Source organism: Ursus americanus, chromosome 23, assembly GCF_024610735.1.
Source record: "Ursus americanus isolate L20-20 chromosome 23, mUrsAme1.1.p, whole genome shotgun sequence".
Lineage (NCBI taxonomy): Eukaryota > Metazoa > Chordata > Mammalia > Carnivora > Ursidae > Ursus > Ursus americanus.
This window is the reverse complement of record NC_142149.1, coordinates 1692935-1712383: the sequence shown is the minus strand read 5'-3', so window position 1 is coordinate 1712383 and position 19449 is coordinate 1692935. Positions and strand designations below refer to the sequence as shown.

Genomic DNA, 19449 nt, shown 5'->3' with positions numbered 1-19449 from the left:
CCCCTCACGGGGGCGACCGCAGAATCCCAAGAAGGATACATGGCCTCGCCTGATGACGTTGTGAGGACCCCCTGCCTGGGCCCGGCCTCTCTGTCCACCCCTGACTGTGGAGCAACCACAGAAACAAACTTCCAGATGGCCAAGGACATGGGTCTTCCCTGCCCTCTGGGCTTGATGGCCCCCAGCAGGGTCCCCCCCCCCCCCGCCCCACAAGCAGCCAAGAACCACCTTTGTCCACCCTGGGGCTGGGGAGACGCCACAGAGCTGCTGTGTGTTTGCCACCACCCCTCTGAAACCGCATCTCTGTGCGCGGAGGGCCAAGCTCCCCCAGGCACTGAACGAGCACGAGGAGGGCAGGCATTGCTGTCCCATTTTACAGATGAGAAGACAGCGTCAGAGAGACGGGTGGGAGCTGGGCTCCGAATGCCAGGCGTTTATCAGGAGGCCAGGGGATCCCTCCTTTCCCCTCCCCAACACCCACGTGGGGACCAGCCGGTTACCCACCGCCTCCAGCCAGGGCTGTCCCTCCCACGGGGGGGACACAGCTCTGCCCTTCAACGGCCCTGCTGACGAGACCTCCCCGTGCCCTCCTGACAACGTCTTTCCCTGTAAGTCATTAAAGTGACACGTGATAATTACGCTGATCGCAGCTGTTCACACAAACACTTGCAAGGCACGCAAAGCTCTGTTGTTTCTCTGAAGGGGGGAAGGGTCTGGTGCCCAGGACACACCCGAGTGTAGGGAGGAGGGTGCTGAACCCCACGCAGGGCAAGTCTGGGCTCTGCAAAGAGTGCAAGAGGCCGGGCATGGGGTAGGGCCTCCATGCCGGGGTCACTCCTGGCACGTGCGTGTGCACACACACACACACACACTGCAACCCTGCCAATAGCTCCAAGGCCACATCCTAAGGCTGGACCCCCAGCTCCCAGCCTGCAGGCTGCCTGGAGCACTGGCCTGGAGCCGCCTGGAGGCCTGTCCCTAAAGGTTGTCCGGGTCTGGGGCTGCTGCCCTCCAGCCCCCGGGCCAGCCAGGGCTGCTGCTGCCCAGACTCTGGGCCATCTACTGGCGACAGCGTGTTCTCCAAGCCCTGGGAGCTGGTTGCCCGGGAAGTCTTTTCTGAGCGATTGACACCCACACCCTAAATCCAACAGAGAGACCTCACGTCAGCTCCCTCCCCCAGGAACAAATGCCTTCAGATGGGGCCGTGCCCAGGGGACCCTGCACATGGCTGCACACACTGGGCCCTGCTCCAGGCAGGGAGACCCAGGGGAGCCCGTCACATGTGCGAATGGCTTTGTTTTGGCTGGATTAGCCTGTGCCAGAGCTCCAGTGACATGTGGGTGGGACTCTGGCCCCTGGGCCGTGGCTCCAGGGCAGGGATTTCTCTCCCACACTGGTGAAGGAGGGCTGGAGGTGGCCAAGACCCAGGGAAGAAAGCCTACCACCTCCCGGTACCAGACGCCGGCCCCTAGCTACCCCTGACCCCTGCGCCCACCGCAGCTGCCCACCACGGCCAGGCGGCCAGGCAGCCTCGGGTAAACATGTGGCTGGTGCCGTCAGTCTGGCAGAGTAAGACGCCGGGCCCTGGGTCCCCCGCAGCCAGCTAGGCGGTGCCACCTGGGCCTCCCCCGCCATCCAGGAGGCCTGGACACCCACTGAGGCCCATCTCCTCCAAGCCTCTGCCCAGTGGGCTCTGTCCTGTGGGCGGCCGCTGCTCCCACCTCCCCATGCAGAGGCTCCCTAGAACTGGCTCCCAGCATGGAGAGGGGCTTCCCACACTAAGACCATGGACAGGCAAGGGGGCATGGTGGCCTGGGACCCAAAGGCAACAGTCCCACCTCTTCCAGGTCCTGGCCACTTCCTCCCCCGGACACCTGGGGCCAATGCAGGCCCCCCTGCCCCAGTTACCAGAGCCGGAGGCATCCACAGAGACAGTGGCCCGCAGCTCCACTGCCCACCCCCCTGCCAGAAGCTTCAGTGCCAGTGCCAGCACCAAGGCCTGCCCACCTCCACCGAGCGGGGTCTCTAGGGGTCCTTCCTGTCAGGAGCTCCTTCTGCCGGCTCTGCTCCGGGTGGGGAAAGGGTTAATTTCCATGCAAAAGAGGAAACCGCCGCTCAGGAAGCATCATGTCCGCAGTGGGGGGACTGGGGGGGGCAGCACCCGCAGTTTGGGGGCAGCTGCAGCGGGCAGAGGGCTGGCCCAGGGGCGCGGCCAGCGGACTCACCGGGGTCGAAGTGCGAGCTGAAGGCGAAGCTGGGGTTGAAGAAGGACGACGACATGGCCAGGGCCAGCAGCGCGGCGGGCATCCCCGGGCTGACGCTGCGCTCAGGACGCCCGGGGCCCCGGCCCGCGCCGCGCCATCGCCCGAGCGGCCGCCGCAGGTGCGGGGCGCGCCCTGCCCGCCGGCCGGCCGAGCGCCCACCGCCGCAGCCGCAGCCGCGGGCCCGGGGCGGGCACGGGTGCGGGGCCGGGCGGGTGCGGTGCGGGCGCGGGCGGCGGCGGCGGACGAGGAGCCTCCGCCCGGCCGGCCGCGGCGCCGCGGGGCTCCGGGGCTGGTGCAGTCCGAAAACACTGGCGGGAGCGCGCACGGGGGGGGGCTCCCTCCCCGGCTTGGGGGGGGCACGGAGACGCGCGGAGGGGGGACCAGGAGGCTGGGGGGCACGGAGACGGGCGGGGGGGGGGGGGGAAGAGGCACGGAGGCACGGGCAGGGGGGACAGAGAGACGCAGGATGGGAGACCTGGAGACGCGGGGGAGGCACGGAGGATGGGGACACGGAGGCAGGAGGGGGCCCCGAGACGCGGGAGAGGGCACGGCGGCACACGCGGGGGTGGGCACCGTGGCACGCAGGAGGAATACGAAAGCGCGCGCAGGGGGGCCCGGAGGCGCGCGGGGGGCCACGCGCACGGGGCTCGGGGCCTGGAACGCGGCCCGCACACGCAGGTTTCAGAGGCGGCTCGGGGTCCGGCCCCCGCGCCCTTGGGGCGGCGCCCGCGCGGGGGAGGGGGGCCGGTATTTTTGCACTAGCCACCCCCGCCTGTGCCACGCCGCGACGACCGGGGAGAAGGAGGCGGCCGCCCCCGCCCGGGAGTGCACAGCGCCGGGCGCTTGGGGCGGGCGCGGCGGCGCCGGGCACCGAGGGACCGTCCCCCCCACGCCGCGCCATCTTGCACCGCTGCGGCGCCCGCTGCAGGGGGGCCCGTGGGGCGCGGGCGGCCGGCGGTGGGGGGGGTTGAGGCCCACGTCCCTCCTCCTTGTAGGAGCCGGGAGAGTTACAGTGTAGCCGGGATCTGGGTTTTATGTAACTTGGGTCACGCTCGTTCATCCGTCCATTCATTCCCTGGCGCGATGAGCACGACCCCTTGGCAGGGCCCGTCTGGGGGGCAGGGGTGTTGTGGGAGCAGGAGGAGGCATCTACACCTGCAGGGCCCAGGGCCCAGAAGGCTTTGGGGAGAGCAAGGCTCAATGCTCCTGGCAGAGGAGTCGGCCCCTTAGGGAGAATGTGCTGGAACGTGACCTTCTCCTTCTAAGGGGGCCCCTTGTATAGAAAGTGCCCAAAGGGCAAAGGAATGGTCCCGTCCTTTCCCTTCAGACCTTACGGGTCCCCTGAAGGGGCAGTCCCACCCCACCACAGGCCTGTGGAGAACAGGGTATCCAGAACCTTCTTACCAGCCCTGATTGTATGGCTGCTGCTCTAAGCAGCTTTGCCCCCAGGCCACGGTGGAAGATGAAGGAGCCACAGGTCAAGTGGCCAGTAGAGGGCCTGGTCTGTGGAAGGTGCTCAGATCCCAGGAGCCAGGAGGGTCAGAGGCCACCAAGGGTGGAGGTGGCTGAGGGCTGTGATCTAGGAGTGTCCCCAGGGAAAGGGGGCTGGGTCCACAGTCGACCTTCCCTCCCACCCAAGCAGGTGTCCCACATACCTGGACCCCAACCAATCCGGGCAGACTCCTTGGGGACACCCAGGGGAGATGGCCAGCGGCCTTAAGCTGAGTCCGTCCAGAGCCTCTGCACCACTGTGACTGGCCTCAGTGACCAGGGTCAGAAGATAGTTCTCTGTGCCACGGTCTGCAAGTGAACACGCGTGTGCACACACACTCCCAACACTCAGAGGCCGCCTGGAGCGGAAGCCTCAGGCAGAGGGTGGGTCAGATCTCAGAGCTCTGGGGCTCCGAATCCTCCTCTGGGGTCCAGGCAGGGCAGGGGAAGACCCAGGGGCTCTAGGTGCAACACCCCATTTGACCGTAGTGACACTCCTCCCCCACACCCCACACCTGCCCCCCGCCCCCCTGCAGGGAACCAGGGTCCTCTGAGGTTTTTCTGGAACCAGGAGCCCTGCTACTCCCTGGGCATGGTGACCATTGAACTAGGTACGTTCCAGGTCCCCCCACCATTAGTCGGTTCCTTGGGTCAGTGTTTCCCATGGGAGGGCAGCCAGCAAGCGCTGCAATTCAGGGGAGGGTCTGTATGCGTGCTTCCCAGAGGCAGAGACAGGAACTGTGGTCCTTCTGGGAGCTCCCGAGCCCAAGGCCCCCAGGCCAGCATGAGCCTGCCCCTCGGCTGGCATGATGAGGCTGACTGGGCAGGACAAGGCACGTCAGCCCTGTGGAGGGCAGAGCGGAGCTGCTCGGGCCGGCCAGGCTGCCGGGGACTCTTTCCTTGGCCTCCGTGCTGGAGGTCCAGTTCCCCAACCTCTGAGAAAAGACAAGTCCGGCAAAGGACCCGCACACCAGCAGGAAGATGCAAGTCTGTGGGCCCAGAGTTACAGGGCCTTGCTTGTCCAGTGGCAGGGGCAGGGGCAGTGAGAGACCGGTCCCAGTGTATAGGGGAGGCAGGGGTGAGGGCGGGCAGGGGCGGACCTGCCAACCTGGGGCTGACCGGTGGCCAGTGCACCCCAGGGTTCCCGCAGGGGTGGCTTCTGCCAATCCTGGGATGGCCAAAGGTTCCTGAAAACACGCCCCCTCCTTCCTGGACCTGGGGAGAGGCAGGAGGCCCCAGAGCCCTCCACAGCCAGAGCAGGGGCTGTGCCTAACAAAGGGGGGGCAGGGGTGTCACATACCTGAGTGACCACTGCCCAAGGGGCTGGCCTGTCACAAGGTGCTTCTACCCATAAAGGCCAGGCGGGCTTCGCCAGCATAGGACATGGAGTAAGCCCTAGGCCCACGGAGACCGAGGTCACGGGCAAGATGCCTCTGGGCCTATGATCACAGAGGCATGTAGGGCAGACAGTGTCCAGCACAAGTCCTGCCCGCCCCATGCCTGGGGCGGTGGGGGGAGGGCACTGTTCCCTGGAAGGATTCGAGGGGACCGGCCTAGCTGGGCAGGGTGTCTGCAGAAGGGAGTTGGGGGCCGGAGGAGATGCAGGAAAGGGGAGGTCTCTCACATGCAGGAGCGGTGTGGGGCCAGGGGTGCGACATGAGGGAGGCACCAGGGGGGCCCCGCAACCGTAGGGACGCGGCGGGGGGATGGGAAGTGCCTGCGAAGGGGCGCGGGGCCTCTTTCTGGGGTGATGAAAGTGCTCTGCAGTTAGGGGTGATGGTTGTACAACCCTGGGTACCCTACGACACCCGGAACTGTGCGTTCTGAGCAGGGAGCTTTACGGTGTGTGAATTACATCTCAGTAACGCTGTCGAACTCCGTAATCGGTAACCAATATCCTAACGCGTTATGTTAGAGTCAGAAGCACTGAGGAAGGCCGCGATGAGCAGCGCACCCCAATCCTGACCCACGCGGCGGCCGGAGCAGAGCCGCCTGGGGGCCTGAGGCGAGCGGAAGCCCCGGGACTGTTTGCCTGTCAGCCTAGCACCCCTTAAATCCACACCCCAGACACGCAGCCTGGTCTGCCCATGCCGGGCACCGGGAGCCCAGGAGCCTGGCCAGCCTGGGGGTGGCCGCCTCCTTGTGCCTCCCCAGGGACCTCTGCCTCCCCAATAAAAGGGTCCCTGCAGTGCGTTCTGCCCGGTCCTCACCTGAGGCTTGGGGAGAAGGTCACAATAAGGGACAGGCCTGGGGTGGCAGCGGGAGCAGGAAGCAGAGAGCACGAGGGGGTCCGGGAGGGGGCCTTGGTGAGTGTCCTGCGGTCACCCTGACAAATGACCGTGAACCAGGGCCTTAAAACAGCAGAAATGGACTCTCGCAAGTCAAGTCCAGTCTGAGCTGTCAGCAAGTCTGCACGCTGGGGGGCCGGGGGCAGTGTCTCCAGCCTCTTCCAGCTCCTGCTGGCCCGGGTGGCCCCTGGCTTGTGGCCATGTCACTCCATTCTCTGGGTCTCTCTGGTTCTCATAAGGAGCCAGCCAGTGGATTGAGGGCCCAGCCCTATCTAGTATGGCCCCATGCTAACTGTAGTGATCCCACACTGACTGTAGTGACCCCACGCTGACTGTACGACCCCACGCTGACTATAGTGACCCCACACTGACTGTAGTGACCCCACGCTGACTGTACTGACCCTACGCTGACAGTAGTGACCCCACGCTGACTGTACGGCCCCACGCTGACTGTAGTGACCCCCACGCTAATGGTAGTGACCCCACGCTGACTGTGCTGACCCCACGCTGACTGTAGTGACCCCACGCTGACTGTAGTGACCCCACGCTGACTGTAGTGGCCCCACGCTGACTGTAGTGACCCCACGCTGACTGTATGGCCCCACGCTGACTGTACTGACCCCACACTGACTATAGTGGCCCCACGCTGACTGTAAGACCCCACGCTGACTGTAGTGACCCCACGCTGACTGTACGGCCCCACGCTGACTGTACTGACCCCACGCTGACTGTACTGACCCCACGCTGACTGTACGGCCCCACGCTGACTGTAGTGACCCCACGCTGACTGTACTGACCCCACGCTGACTGTACGGCCCCACGCTGACTGTAGTGACCCCATGCTGACTGTAGTGACCCCACGCTGACAGTAGTGACCCCACGCTGACTGTACGGCCCCACGCTGACTGTACTGACCCCACGCTGACTGTACTGACCCCACGCTGACTGTACGGCCCCACGCTGACTGTAGTGACCCCACGCTGACTGTAGTGACCCCACGCTGACTGTACGGCCCCACGCTGACTGTAGTGACCCCATGCTGACTGTAGTGACCCCACGCTGACAGTAGTGACCCCACGCTGACAGTAGTGACCCCACGCTGACTGTACGGCCCCACGCTGACTGTAGTGACCCCACGCTGACTGTAGTGACCCCACGCTGACTGTACGGCCCCACGGTGACTGTAGTGACCCCACGCTGACTGTAGTGACCCCACGCTGACTGTACTGACCCCACGCTGACTGTACTGACCCCACGCTGACTGTAGTGACCCCATGCTGACCGTAGTGACCCCACGCTGACAGTAGTGACCCCACGCTGACTGTACGGCCCCACGCTGACTGTAGTGACCCCACGCTGACTGTAGTGACCCCACGCTGACTGTACTGACCCCACGCTAACTGTAGTGACCCCATGCTGACTGTAGTGACCCATCCCCGGGGGTCAGCACACCCACACCCCCATACCTGCTACACCAGGAATGTGGCCACAGCCTGGGGGTAGGGGTGGGGTCAGGTGCTCCTATTGTCCTCACAGCCCCGTTCCCCCCCCCCCATCGGCCATGGGTGCTACTGAGAAGGGGATGGGCCTGTCTCCCGCCCCCAGAACTCTCCTCCACAGGCCTGCCCACCACAGCCGTGCTTGGTAGGGTGACGATGAGAGGGGTCCTGGCATTTGCCAAAAAGGCTTCAGAGGGCAGGGGACAGCCACCGAGGGTGCCAGTGCTCAGAGCCAGCCATGCGCCCCCAGCACCCCCAGGGGGACAAGCCAGGACCTGGGAGGAGGCAGAGGCTCGAAGGAGCTTTGTCCTTATGTCAACATGGCTCGCTGGAGAGGAAGGGCTAATTGGTCTTCACTCCTTGGGCTTGGCAGGGCTGGAGTCAGTGGGAGGGGCAGAGAGCAGGCCAGCCTGCTGGCCTGCACATGCACAGGGACGAGTGTCCCCAGAGCCGCAAGGTGGTCCCGTTGCCCCTCCAGGCCAGCTCATCTCAGAGTGGGGGCCGGGGCCGCGGGCGCAGAGGTGTGGCCCGACTCGGGACAGAAATGAAACCAGCGGGGCCGCCAGGAGCCGGCCATCTGTCAGCTCAGGGCAGGTGCCAGTTCCAGGGGCCTGAAACTCACACCAGGCTCCCCACCCCTCATGTGCGGCCCGGGCAGAGGTGGACACAGACCGGGCCTTCCAGAAGATGCCTGCCCTGCAGGACCAGGCGGAGGGCGCTTGACGCTGGGCCAGTCCCACCGCAAGACCCTTCAGTGCTGCTTGTTCATGTTTTTTATTTGACTTACGCTTACTCAAGCATCGTTTCTCATTCCACATAGTTCTTTTTTTTTAATCGAGGTAAAATTTTTTTAAAGATTTTATTTATTTATTTGTCAGAGAGCGAGCACACAAGCAGGGGGAGCAGCACAGGGAGAAGCAGGCTCCCCGCTGAGCAGGGAGCCCGACGTAGGGCTCGATCTCAGGACCCCGGGATCATGACCTGAGCTGAAGGCGGACACTTCACGGACTGAGCCACCCAGGCGCCCCAAAAACCATTTTAACATGAACAATTCAATGGCATTTAGCACACTCAGAATGTGCAACCATAACCTCTATTCAGTTCTAGAACATTCTCCCCACTCCAAAACCCCAACATGAGCTCCTCACTCCTCCCCTCCAGCCCTCGGCGGCAGCCACCCGCTGCCTTCTGTCTGAATGGCTTTGCCGGTTCTGGGTACTGCGTACAGGTGGGGCCAGGTGCCCTGCGGTCCTCTGAGACGGCTTCTTCCCCTCAATGTAAGGCGTCAGATTCATCCACATTGTGGCCTGTGGGTCATTCCTTTTGTGCAGAAAAGCCTTCGGCTGCAGGGACGTGTGCATCACATGGCGTCAGTGCTGCCTGCTGGGGGCCTCAGTGCACTTGCGGACCCACAGGCCTACGTCCCACACAGGCGCACGGGGCACACGGGTGTGCTGGGAAGCGTCGGGGGAAGAACGTGGACACTTCCACCGTTTGTCATCCCCATCATCCCACTTTTGTGAACGCGGCCAAGGAGCAGGAGACACTCCCCTGGACAGACACACATTGAAATAGCATCTCTGAGCAAAATGCTGGGATCTGTTCAGGGTCCAGCAGCAGATGGCCGGTGGTGGAAGTTTCTGGAACGTCCTCAGCTCGCCGGCCTCCCATGTAGCTGGGACACAAGGTAGTGCACAGAATGTTATATGAATTTCCCCGTGATGCGTGAGTGACTCTCACCGAAAAGGGAGATCTCAGAGCCGCATCCACGCTGTGCAGAATGACCAGGGAAACCCGCACAGAGGAAGCAGTGGTTGGGGGTGGGAAGGCGCTGCACGCCAGGGTTTACTCTATTACTGGGGTGTGGGACCGTTCGTGAAAACCAGTGGACGTGAGGGGTCCCAGGAACCACTGGGAGGGGCTATGGGGTGCATCCGTCTCTGGTCTCCCCATTCTCAACCTGGCGACTGTCCTTCGAGGGCCCTGCCCAGGGAGAGAGGCCAGCCCTGCCTAGGGTCACACAGCCCTGCTCCCCATGACTGCGGGAGGCAGCGTGGCCTGACAGACTTGCTCTCCTCTCCTCACCTTTATGGCCAGCCCTGACATGGCTCCCCAGTCCCCTACAGTGACCCAGGGACAAAGGACAACTGCCCGGCCCGGCTGCTCACCAGAGGAGGTCCCCTTGTCCAGTGGCTTCCGGTGTCTTGTCAGATATGCTGGCCAGCCTGCACGCCCTGGGTGACCCTAGCAGGCCCAGCCAGCCCTCTCCCGGCCCAGCATATGCCCCTCACCCTGTAAGGCCAGCGGGCAGGGTGGGACCTAATCAACAGACAGAAACTCCCCTGCCCCCCGGGGCTGTCCGCTCCCCCCACCCCCACCCTGGGCTCGGGGAGGCCGGCACTGCTGTCAGTCTGCCCTGCCTGGCGTGGATGTGCCAAGTGCCAGCGAGCCCCTGGGGGAGGCCCGTGCCAGGCTGGAGAGCCCGGGAGGGGTGGGGGGCGGGGAGGACAGGTGCAGCCCAAGCTGTAAATAGGCCCAGTGCTTGCAGGTATAAAAGCTGGAGCCCCCACGGACTCTCAGAACCCCCAGCCTGACCTGCTTCCCCAGAACCCTCGAGGGAAACCAGGCAGAGGTGAGCCCTGCCCAGGGTGGGGGGCAGGGGTACGGGCTCTGGGCCCGGCCAGAGCCACCAACGCTGCCCAGCCGAAGCTGCGGCACAAGTGGAGGCCCAAGGGGCTGTGGGAACCCCAGGGAGGTCCAGGGGAGGCAGGAAAAGGAGGCGGAAGGGGAGGGGCAGCACAGGGAGCCCCAGTCTAGAGGCGGCCGCCTGTGTCTGGGTCTGCAGAGGTGGGCGCGTGGGCACACATGCGCTTACGTGGGCCTCTGAGAGAGTGCTGGAAGCTGGGGAACAGGGTGGGGAGGCTGGGACCTGCTCACTGACCTCCCGGCCCCAGGTGCTGAGTGGGGGGCCAGGGAGCCTGGCAGGCAGACGTCCAAGGCCAACAGACCCACCGACTGTGGCGGGCACACGACGTCAGCTCTGGACCCCTGGGACCTAGTCGCCACTGCTGGGGCCCCGTCTCGGTTACCCTGCCCTCCTGCCCCCCCAGCCCATGCAGCACTTTTTCTCATGTCAGCCTCTGAATTTGGTGACTCACTGGCAGATGCTAGAAGCAGAACGCAGCCCCCAGGAAGGCTACGCGGTCCGTCCACAGTGGTCTGGGGTGGGGCGAGGTCCCTGCCAGCCTTGCAAGGGTGTTCAGGGCACAGCAATGCTGGGGACAGGTCAGGGTCTGGGGGTCTTAGCCAGGCTTTAGAGCTCCAGTCCTGCTTTGGCTGTGGAAGGTGAGGTGGGAGGGAGGGAGCGGTCCTGTCCGAGGAGGACAAGGTGGGAGCAGCCCAGGAGGCTGGGCAGGGGGCCACAGGGCACCAAAGGGTTGGCTTTGTGTGGTGCCCGCAGTTCCCACCCCGCAGCTCTGGCGGGACATGTCGGCTTCCCTCTGGGGGTGAGTGAGACGCCATCCCAGGCCCCGGATCAGGGCTATAAATAAACCGCCAGCAGCCCAAGGCCCCAGGCCCTGCCCCCGCGCCAGCTCTGATCTCAGGCTCTCCTGCCTTCCTGTGGGGGGACCCTCCCCCAGAGAGCAGTGGAGTGCGACTGGGTGGTGAATGAACACAGCCCAGCGTGCTCTGCAGACAGGATGTCGACCCCAGGGTCAGCCAGACCTGGCCTGGAATTTGGCCCAGCCCCTCCTTCATAAAGCGTGGGACACCGGCTCTAGCGGGGGCCCCAAGGGGCAGGCGGGGCATTCTGTCCTTCCGAATGGAGTTCTGAGATTCCGGCATGGGAGAGGGGAAGCAGGGGCTTGGCTCAGGATGTGGGGTGGTGGGGCGTGTCCTGTGGGCCTCTGTGGCCCAGGTCGGCCCTGGCTGGCCACTGACCGCCCCCAACCCACCTCCCAGGCCAGCCCCCGGGGAGCTGGCTTTCAGGCATGATGCACAGGGGACCCAGCTCCAGGCCCACTTCAGGCCCCAAAGCCCTTTCCCCAGCATCTCCCTTCCCTCCTGGCTCCTCACATGACCCCGAGAAGGGGCAGGATGGGCAGGGGTCTCCCCATTTCACAGATGAGGACCCTGAGGCCCAGAATAGCTGTGGGGCACGGCCAGGGTCAGGAAGGAGGTGATGGTCCTGGGGCTCTACCCACCACTCCCTGCGCCCCCAGGCTGCCAGGCTTAAGCTGTGACCTTTGACCCGTGGCTTCTCTTTTGGGAGGAGAGTAGAGACTCCCCCGGCCACTGCCCAGCCCCACTCAGGATGCACGGGGCACTGGGCTGCCCTTCCTGGCCATGGAGTATGTTCCAGAAAGTTCTGCCACCCCATGAACTTTTGAGAGGGCCAAGGAGCCTCTGAAATAGCTATTTGCCACAAGCCCCAGAACCCAACCCCCTCTAGGGACAGCAACCCGAGAGCCCAGCAGGTCACAAGGCACTGCCTTGAGGGCCACAGGACAGCCTGGTCCCCACCTGTTGGCCCCTCAGCCTGTGACCAGACCCCCACCCGCCTGGCTAGAGTCCTGGCCTGCCCCGGTGGCTCCCGCTTGCCACAGACTCTCCGTGACCTGAGGACAGTGACACGCACATGTCCACGGGGCCTGTGGGCAGATGCGTGGAAAGGGGGCCGTGGTCCTCCCTGCTCGGAGCATCTGGGCATTGCTCAATCCAGAGCCAACTTGCTGTGGGCGGTCAGCAGCCAGCTGGGATGCCCACGGCCTGCCGGTCTGGGGTCTGGGAGAGCGAGGCCCAGGCTGTGGGCCCCGAGTCATGGTGGAAGGAGGTGGGGCTTCGGGTAACCAAGAAGGCTTCCCAGGCGAGGCGGCTCTGACACGGGCCTGGAAGGACAGAGGGAAGCTCCCCGGAGGCGTCGAGGGGTCGGGTGGTGGCCACCACCTCTTCCCAGAAGAGTGAGGGACCCTGTACTCACCACTTGTTCTCTGGGGGCCTCAGCCTCTTCTGTGAGATGGAAGTGACCCTCGGGTGGCCAGCCTGCCAGAGGTGGGGCCTTGGGTGCATCTTCCTCCAGGGCCCTGGACGCCCGAGTCCCTGCAAGGCCGGGCGCCCCACGGGCCTCTGCAGCCAAGGGCAGCTGCCCCTGGGGACCCTGCTCAGGAGGCAGGAGCTGGCGCCGTGCAGGGACCGCGTCTGCTTTGGTCTGAGCCGAGCGCCCCCACCCGCCCGCTTGCGCCCACCGAGCTGGCTCCCCGTCCACCACAGGGCCAGGATGGACGAGGACTTCTCCTCTCAGATGAAGAAGATGGCCTTGGCTATGGGCACGTCCCTGTCGGACAAGGACATAGAGCTGCTGCCCACGGACATGAGGCATCACGGTACAGCACTCCCCCGGTCCCCAGCACGGCCTCCCCGCCCCGGGCCCGGCCCAGCCATGGCCAAGGAAGCTGTGGACACAGGAGCCCATGTGCGAGCTCCCCGTTCCCTGGGCTGAGTGGCCCAGGACACGCAGGGTGGGGGGAGGGTGAAGAGCGGCCACGGCAGTCCCCACCCCAGGGCAGAAGCCTCCCTCTGGGCCCCCGTGACCTGCGCCTGGCTGTCCCAGGCTCCTTCAACTACCTCAAGTTCCTGGAGCACATGCAGAAGTTCCAGGCCTCGGGGCAGCTGGACAGTGCCATCCGCCAGGCCTTCCAGACCCTGGACAAGGACAAGAGCGGCTTCATCGAGTGGAATGAGATCAAGTAAGCGCCAGTGGCTGGGGATAGGGGTAGTGACGCCCAAGCCCACCCCAGTGGGAGAACTGGCACCGCCCCAGCGGGCCCCAGCTGGCCTTGCGGGGGTGGGGCTGGCGGGAAACAGTCTAGGTCCACAGCACTGGGGCCGGGCCCAGAGAGCCGTCTCCAGCTGGGCCTCAGTTTCCCTACCTGTAAAAGGGGGAGTGAGCACGTCACAAACCACTGGGCACCAGCCGGACACCCCCTCAGCTCTGACCTGAGCCCACCCCTGGCCCCAGGTACATCCTCTCCACTGTCCCAAGCAGCGGGCCCACCGCCCCACTGACAGACGAGGAGGCAGAGGCCATGATCCAGGTGGCCGACACGGATGGGGACGGGAGGATTGACTTCGAAGGTGGGTCAGCACGGACCACGGGGCCACAGGAACCTCTCAGGCCCTTCCTGGCCCGCCCCTCCGGGACCCCACTTTACGTCAGGTGCCCATCTGGGCACAATACCGAGTAGGCTCCCCCACCCCAGGCACGAGGTTCACGGCCACCGTCCCCACCGCAGACGGGAAACCAAGCGTTGGCGGAGGGGAGCCGCTGCGGGTGTCTGAGTCGGGGAGAGGTGGGCTGAGAGGGCTGTGGGGAGGCTCAGCTGGACGGCAGCTGGGGTCCGAGGCGCACTGGACGGAGGGAGCGCTCTGAAGTGGGGAGGGAGGTTTGAAGCCCTCCATGGCTACCCTGGGGTCTGGCCATCTTCTAGACCCCGTCCCCAGTTGCTGGCCCTGGGGCCAGAAGGCAGAGGGCAGCAAGGTGGTCCTGAGAAGAGTCGAGCGAGGCTCAGCACCCCAGACGGACGGGCCTCCAGACCGCACTGCCCGCTGGGAGCCTGTCCTCACCTCTGGGCCAGCAAACCCTGCCTTGTGGGGTAGCCACAGGACTTCGCGGAAGGGCAGCCTGGCTGAGGGGTCGGCCCAGAACTCGGTGCCCCAGCCTCTCTGTGCCTCAGTTTCCCCCACCGAGAAAGGCAGGACGATCTCAGCTCTGAAGGAATTCCTGAGGGTCCCCGCAGAGACCCAGTCCGTCATGAACCCCCAAAGGCGGTTGCCGCACCTCCACCAAGTGGGCCGTGGGTGGGGGCACGGGGCCCACAGCTCTGGTCAATGCTGCTCCCCAGGACCAGGAGGGCAGGATATGGGGTCCCCTACACCGTGAGACCCCCCGCATCAAGTGGGGCATGCCTCCCCGTTGGGTCTTCAGCACTTGAGAGGCACAAAGCAAGGGGATTATTTGCTAGAAATCTGTCTCCTATTCTAGAATTTTCTGAATTGATCAAAAAGGAGAAAATGCCAAAGAAGAAGTAGAGCCACGCCCAGCCCTGGGCCGGGGGAGGGTACCCCACGGGGCATCGTGGGACATCTACGCAGCCGACCAAGGAGGCGATGGGGGTGGATGCAGCACGTGCCAGGAAAATGGAAGAATGGCGTCATTAAATGAACAGTGCTGCCTGAGTGTTTCTTGGGGGCAGTGCGTGAGCGGGGGTGGAGCAGGGCAGGTGTGTGGGGTGCACGGGGGGAAATGGGAGGCTAGGCGGGTGGATGCATCCAGCCCTACCCCCTCTGCCTCCGCCTTGTCCCCACATCACGGCGAGCACCTGCGGGGGGGGGGGTACCCAGCCGCCAGCTCTTGCCCCTCCCAGCACAGTGCTCTCTGTGCCTAGACCCCTGCAGGACCCCCTTCCCCAGCCGGGTTCTGCTAGGCTGCCCTGGCTTCACACAGCAGCCCCGTGAACACAGAGCGGGGATACCTGTGACCCCAAGGGGGCCCTGGCATGTGCCCTGGGCCGTGCACACCCGGTCAGTCCCTTGCCTTCTCCTTCCTCCACTTGACGCCCCATTTCTCCCTCCCCCAGCTGGGGCCTCTGCTCCCCCCCGTAACTTGCCCTCCTGGTGGGCTCCCATCCCTTGGTTTATGTACCACGTGTGGACCAGGGCTCCCATCCCACCTCTCTCCCGTGCTCCCGACTCTGCCTATCTGGGCTTCCTGACGCCCTGTTTCATGTGAAAAAGGCATCTCAAACTTAGAGCGTAAGGCTGAGCTCCGATTCGGCCTCCGTGAAGTCCGGCGGCCACCTGCGTCTTCCTGTTAGCGCCCCATCATTCCTGGGGCCGATCCAGCCAGGAGCTTTGCGGCCACATGCGGAGTGTTGGCCGCACCCCCCTCCATCCTGCGGACTGGTCCGGGGGAGAGCCCTGGGCCCCCTTCCCAGCACCCCCGTGTCCACAAGTGGGGGGTGAGCAGAGGAACATATGTCACTCGTGGTGGGAGTGGGTTTCATCTTCCAGCTGCTCCATGGGACCCTACACCCTCTAGGAGAGAGGGGCTAAAGATGGCTGGACCACCCCGGAGATAAAGGCGCCGCCCCTCACAAGCACCCTTGCTGGGCCATGGCCAGAGTGAGGGCCTAACTCACATACCACCCTCCCCTCCCCTCCTCACCCACCTTTGTGGGGATCCCAGCAGCTCCGCCCTCAGAAACCATCCGGAGCCCCCCTCCCTCCCTGCCGCCACCCTGGCCCCCACCCCCTCTGCCTGGGGGACGACCATAGCCCCCAGATCGGCCTCCCTGCCTCTACCCTCTGACAGTCGGTTCTCAACACAGCAGTGGAGAGGTCCTTTAAAAATAGAAGTCAGATCTGGGGCGCCTGGCTGGCTCAGTCAGTAGAGCACGTGACCCTCGATCTCAGGATTGTGAGTTCAAGCCCCATGGTGGGCATAGAACTTACTTTAAAAAAAAAAGTCGGAAAAAAAAATAAAATAAAATAAAAAATAAAAAGTCAGATCCATTGCTCCACTCAGAACCCTCTAGAGGCTCCCCTGTCAAGCCAAGTCCTCGGAATGCCCACATGTCCTGTTCCCCTCCATGCCCCGACTTCAGCCACATTGCTCCCTCTCTGCTCCCTTTGCACGGCCGTGCCTGCCTGGCGTGTTCTTCCCTAGATTTATATCTGCACGACTAACTTCCTTGTCTCCTTCAAAGTTTCCTCGAATGTCACACCCCAAAGAAGTTGATCCGAACCCACCCTATTGCACAGCACGCTTGCCCTCCCCACGTGTTCCGTGTCTCCTTGGCCTGGCATCGCTCCTCACAGTTCTCACCATCCCCTGACATACTATAATACGCATTTATTTATTATGTTTATTATGAGCAAGAAAAGCATCAAGGACATGGGTCTGAGATCCCAGGGAAGAAAAGCTTTGAGAGGTGAAACTGATGTTGTCACAGGTTCCCCATCAGGCGTTGGTAACTGTGGCCAAGAGGCTGAGCAGCTGAGGAGGGCACCCAGCGGCCTCTTGGGTGTTTGGTATCTGCCAGGGAGGAGGAGGAAGGGCTTGACTTGGGACTCTAAGGGGCTAGAAGTGAGGAGTGAAGACAGGAGAACCAGGCCAGTCCTCACAGAGACTGGAATCTGGCCTCAGCTAGCCCAATTCCCCTCACTGCCCCTCAGAGCAGAAGCAGTCCCCCTGGACCAGGGATCAAATGCAGCTCAACGCAGGCCAGACCTGGCCGTGCCCGTTTATATGCGTATTACGTGGCTGTTTTCAAGCTATGCTTAACTGGAATGCCGCGGAAAGCCTGAAAGTAAAAATAATCGCAGAGATACACCACACAAGCACTATGGTGAGAAAGCTGGTCCAGCTACTACTATCAGGTGAAAGAGACCATAAGGCAAGAGGTACTGCTAGACAAAGAAGGCCATTTCATAAAGATGAAGGATCAGTTCACTAGGAAAACACAAACCCTAAATGTGTACGCACCCACTAACATAGCCTCAGAATTTGTAAAGCAAAAATGAACGAACTAGAACGAGAAAGACGATGCGCCATCACAGTGGCAGATTTTAGCATTTCTCTTGGGAACTGACAGAGCAAGGAGGAAAAAAATCAGTAAGGATACAGAAGACTAGAAACGAGTTAACTCAACCCAAATGATAAAGATCAACTCTGCGTCCAACGACTGCGTTCTCTTTAAATCAACAGAGCGTTTACCAAAATTGACCACAGGCTGGCCATAAAGCAAATCTCAAACGAATCAGAGAGTTGAAATAACATGGAATGTATTTTCTGATCATAGGTAAGTCAAATTAGAAACCATAAACCGAAAAGATAAAAAAGGCAATGCAGTGGGAAACAACCCACAGTTCACAGAAACCACCATGGAAATTAGAAAATATTTTGAATAACGAAACTACAATAAACCAAAACCTCGCATTGCATGGAGGAAAATTCAGTGTCTGCTGCATGGACTTGGAAGGGAAGGGCCGACATCAGTGGTTTAAGAACACTTGCTGAGAAGTCAGAGAAAGAAAGGAAAACTCGGTTTAAAGGGGAGGGAGGGAAGTAGAGGAATTCTGAAAGGTCAAGGCCAGTGCTCCCTGGCCTGCCCCCTGCTGGAGGTCACACCCGACAGGGCAGGCTGTTGGTCTGTTTGGCTCACAGTCCTGCCCAGCACAGATCTAACAGGAATTTCAAGGATTTGTTTGTGCTGTCACTCGTCTCCCAAAAGGATAGTGGGTAAGAGACAGGCTCTGTCAGAGGGCAGGAGTGCCGTGGGTCTTGGGGAGGGGGTCCAGGTGGGGTGATGTCAGAGATTCCCCCAGCCACCCCTATAACCCACAGCCATCCAGGGAAGGGACCGTGCCAGAAACTCAGGGTGTCCCCCCATCCTGTCCACAGGAGGCTTTGGGGTGCTCCTGCTGGGTGGCGTCCAGTCCTGCCTAGGCTGGGAAGTCAGGCCCGCCCCTGGTGGGAGCATCACCTCTGCCCATCTCTACAGGTCTCCTGGCTTCCCTGCCTGCCCCGCTTTCTGGACACCACCCTGTCTTCTCATCTGCTGAATACCTTACTTGCAAAAATACATAGTTGAGTAATTTACAGCCACTTCCCCCAGGGAACTCCTAGTAACAGCTTCAGACAAAAATACCTTTTCTGGTGGGCGGAGAGGGGTCGGAGCCTCGAGAGAAAGACCAGTCTTCCCCTGTGTGGTCCTGGCCGTGCCCCTGGGAGCCCGGCCGAGGGCCGTGAGCCTCCAGCTCCTTCCGGTGCAGCCGCAGCCCAGGGAGGAGTTTGAGCTGGTGCCCGCTGCCCCTCCCCTCAAGGAGCCCCATGCCCAGGGGCCAGCCACCCGCCCTTCTCGGGACTTGAGACGAAGGTACCCAAAGGCCAGCCTGGATCTTTGTAATTTTTTTTTTTTTTAAAGATTTATTTATTTATTTATTTGACACAGATAGAGACAGCCAGTGAGAGAGGGAACACAAGCAGGGGGAGTGGGAGAGGAAGAAGCAGGCTCATAGAGGAGGAGCCTGACGTGGGGCTCGAACCCGGAACGCCGGGATCACGCCCTGAGCCGAAGGCAGACGCTTTAACCGCTGTGCCACCCAGGCGCCCCCAGCCTGGATCTTTGAACAGCGGGCAGAGAGGGTGAGCTCCAGGGCAACAGTGGTCCTGCGGGGAGGAAGCGGGCCCGGGAGCTCTGTGGAGACAAAGGCCACCCTCCTCACCTCAAGCCCCAGAACTGGGCGCCCCAGGCACGCATCGATGGACGACCACGAGACCTTCTCCCCACCCAGGAATCTAACAGGACGAGATAGCCCTGTGAGGAGGAGACACGCAGGGGGCTCATTCATGCTGCCCGGGGGGCCAGACCAGGGCTCCTGCCCCGGGGAGCTGTCAGGCCAGAGGGACCCGGCGTGTCTCCCTGCTGCGTCCAGCTCGGGCACCAAAGAGGGAAAAGACACCCTTGTGCAGGTAAGGACACAGAAGCTGGACACATGCCAAGGCAGGGGACGGCAGTGACAGGGGAAGGCCACACAGGTGAGCGCCCAGCAAGCCTCAGCCCTCGTGCGTCTGAGGGGCTTGGCCTCCCCCAGGGAGATGCAGTGAGACGCCCCCGTGAGCCGCAGGGCCTTCCTGGCCAGCGCAGGCTCCCCCAGCAGCCAGGACAGAGCACCTGCAGAAGGGAGGCACGTCCTCAAGAAGGAGCCCCCTCGGCTCTCCCCTCTCACCCCCCCACCCTGACTCGGGTGGGCCTCCACCCTCCTCATGGGCAGGGCCTGTCCAGTGCCCACTCCTCGGGGGCTCCTGCCTGTCACACTTCGGGGGGGGGGGGGAGTCCTCAAGTG

The 19449-nt window shown here is 62.9% G+C and overlaps 2 protein-coding genes across 8 annotated transcripts in view; one reads left to right on the top strand and one right to left on the bottom strand.

Moving 5' to 3' along the window:
* LMTK1 (lemur tail kinase 1) overlaps nucleotides 1-2350 on the bottom strand; it is a 31449-nt gene extending 29099 nt beyond the window's left edge. The window contains exon 1 of one of the 2 annotated variants that reach the window (XM_045774894.2): nucleotides 2226-2350. In XM_045774894.2, the coding sequence (XP_045630850.2) occupies nucleotides 2226-2307 (82 nt within the window). In that variant the 5' untranslated portion in view covers nucleotides 2308-2350. Of the gene's footprint in view, nucleotides 1-2007; nucleotides 2147-2225 lie in introns of those variants that run through there. The other variant, XM_045774895.2, reaches the window with a different exon arrangement.
* Nucleotides 1383-14778, top strand: PVALEF (parvalbumin like EF-hand containing). Of its 6 annotated transcripts, none has more exons than XM_045774903.2 (5): nucleotides 1383-1535; nucleotides 12814-12926; nucleotides 13154-13289; nucleotides 13562-13677; nucleotides 14585-14778. In XM_045774903.2, the coding sequence occupies exons 2-5, from the start codon at nucleotides 12821-12823 to the stop codon at nucleotides 14629-14631; spliced, it is 405 nt and encodes a 134-aa protein (XP_045630859.1). In that variant the 5' UTR covers nucleotides 1383-1535; nucleotides 12814-12820; the 3' UTR covers nucleotides 14632-14778. The 6 variants fall into 6 exon arrangements, with proteins under 6 accessions (XP_045630859.1, XP_045630858.1, XP_045630860.1 ...); XM_045774902.2 differs by having other exon boundaries at nucleotides 1383-1569; XM_045774904.2 differs by having other exon boundaries at nucleotides 1398-1451.
* The last annotated feature ends 4671 nt before the right edge of the window (nucleotides 14779-19449 follow it).